Source organism: Aureococcus anophagefferens (genome assembly GCF_000186865.1).
Source record: "Aureococcus anophagefferens unplaced genomic scaffold AURANscaffold_140, whole genome shotgun sequence".
Lineage (NCBI taxonomy): Eukaryota > Pelagophyceae > Pelagomonadales > Pelagomonadaceae > Aureococcus > Aureococcus anophagefferens.
Genome location: NW_008705688.1, coordinates 3,868 through 5,217, shown reverse-complemented (window position 1 = coordinate 5,217; position 1,350 = coordinate 3,868). Strand labels below are relative to the sequence as shown.

The 1,350-nt window shown below is 70.2% G+C and overlaps 1 protein-coding gene across 1 annotated transcript in view; it reads left to right on the top strand.

Moving 5' to 3' along the window:
* Positions 1 to 595: 595 nt before the first annotated feature.
* Positions 596 to 1,350, top strand: part of AURANDRAFT_72810 (expressed protein) — a gene marked incomplete at both ends in the record, with an annotated part of 3,223 nt that continues 2,468 nt past the window's right edge. The window contains one exon of the mRNA XM_009044118.1: positions 596 to 1,299. Within this exon, the coding sequence (XP_009042366.1) occupies positions 596 to 1,299 (704 nt within the window). The remainder of the gene's footprint in view (positions 1,300 to 1,350) is intronic.

Sequence of the window (1,350 nt, the reverse complement as noted above, 5' to 3'; positions counted from 1 at the left end):
GCTCGACCGCGCGCGACCGCGCGCGACCCGCCCCCCCCCGCAGGAGGCGATTTTGGGCAACGCGCTCTTCCTCGGGCGCGGCCGCGGATTCAACGACGCGCACTGCGGGTGCTGGCGCTACATCAAGCGCGACGGCGCCGGGCTCCTGATTTTCCGCTGCACCGTCATCGCGCGCGGCCTCGGCCACTTGAGCCAGCGCCAGGCGCGCACCCCGCGTCCCTTCAGCGTGTTCTTTTTTGCAACTTCGAAGCTGAAGAAATCAACCAAGCAATCCATCTTGAAACTTGAATCGGCTGCCCCTCGCAGTTGCTCGAGCGTGCCGACATCGTGGGCAGCTGGCCGTCGGACTTGCTCCACGATGTCGCGGACGCCTGCGGCGCCCACTACTGGCTCGGCAGCGACCTGTCGCTGCGTTACGACGACATCCTCGACGCGCCGCTTTGCGAGATCCACGCGGACCTCTCCCGGCGCGGCCTGCTGCGTCTTTTGAGGTTGTTCTTTTTGTCACGCGTCGACCTGTAGGCTCGGCAACACGAAGCAGACCGAGAAGTTCGCGGCCCTCGACCGCGCGCTCGGCCACCTCGCGCTCTCGGCGATGGTGCGGAAGCTCTACTTCCCCGGCGGCTTCTACGCGTCGGCGTACGCGTACGCGCTCGTCGAGTGCGGCGACGACGCGGACAAGGTCCGCGCGCTGCAGAAGGTCTTCTGGAAGCTCGTGCGCTACAAGAGCAACGTCACGCTCGTCGAGGCCAACAAGCTCGTCGCGGACTTCGGCCCGCCCTACCAGCCGTCGTCGGCCCGCGGCGTGGGCAACCGGTGGCACGCGGCGCTGAAGGACCAGCTCGTGCCGCTCGACCTCGACCTCAAGATCACGGGGTCGGCGGGCGGCTACCAGGTCAACGCCTACGAGAACGCGCTCGTCGAGATGCTGAACCGCATCCCCGGCGGGCCCGCGGCGCCCGGCGCGGCCGCGGCCGTCGCGTTGCTCGACGACGCCTTCGCGGCGACGACGTTCTTCACGCCGCCGGCCGGGTCCCTCGGCGACATCTACGCGGCGGCGGCGCGGCGCGTCGACGACCACGCGCGCGCGCGGCGCCGCGCGGCGGTGCTCGCGGTGCGCGAGGCGCGCGAGGCGGGGCGCCCCTTGCCGCGCGTCGTCGGCTTCGTCCACGCCTACGGCGATCCGCACGACCGCGCGCTGCTGCAGCGCCAGTGCGACGACGCGTTCGGCGCGGGCATGTTCCGCGTCGACGTCGGCGCGCAGGGCGTCCACTGCGCTTTCTGCAACTACTTGATCCCGTCGGCTCCTCTGCGAAACGACCTGCCCAACAGCCGAGTGGTGGGCGATCG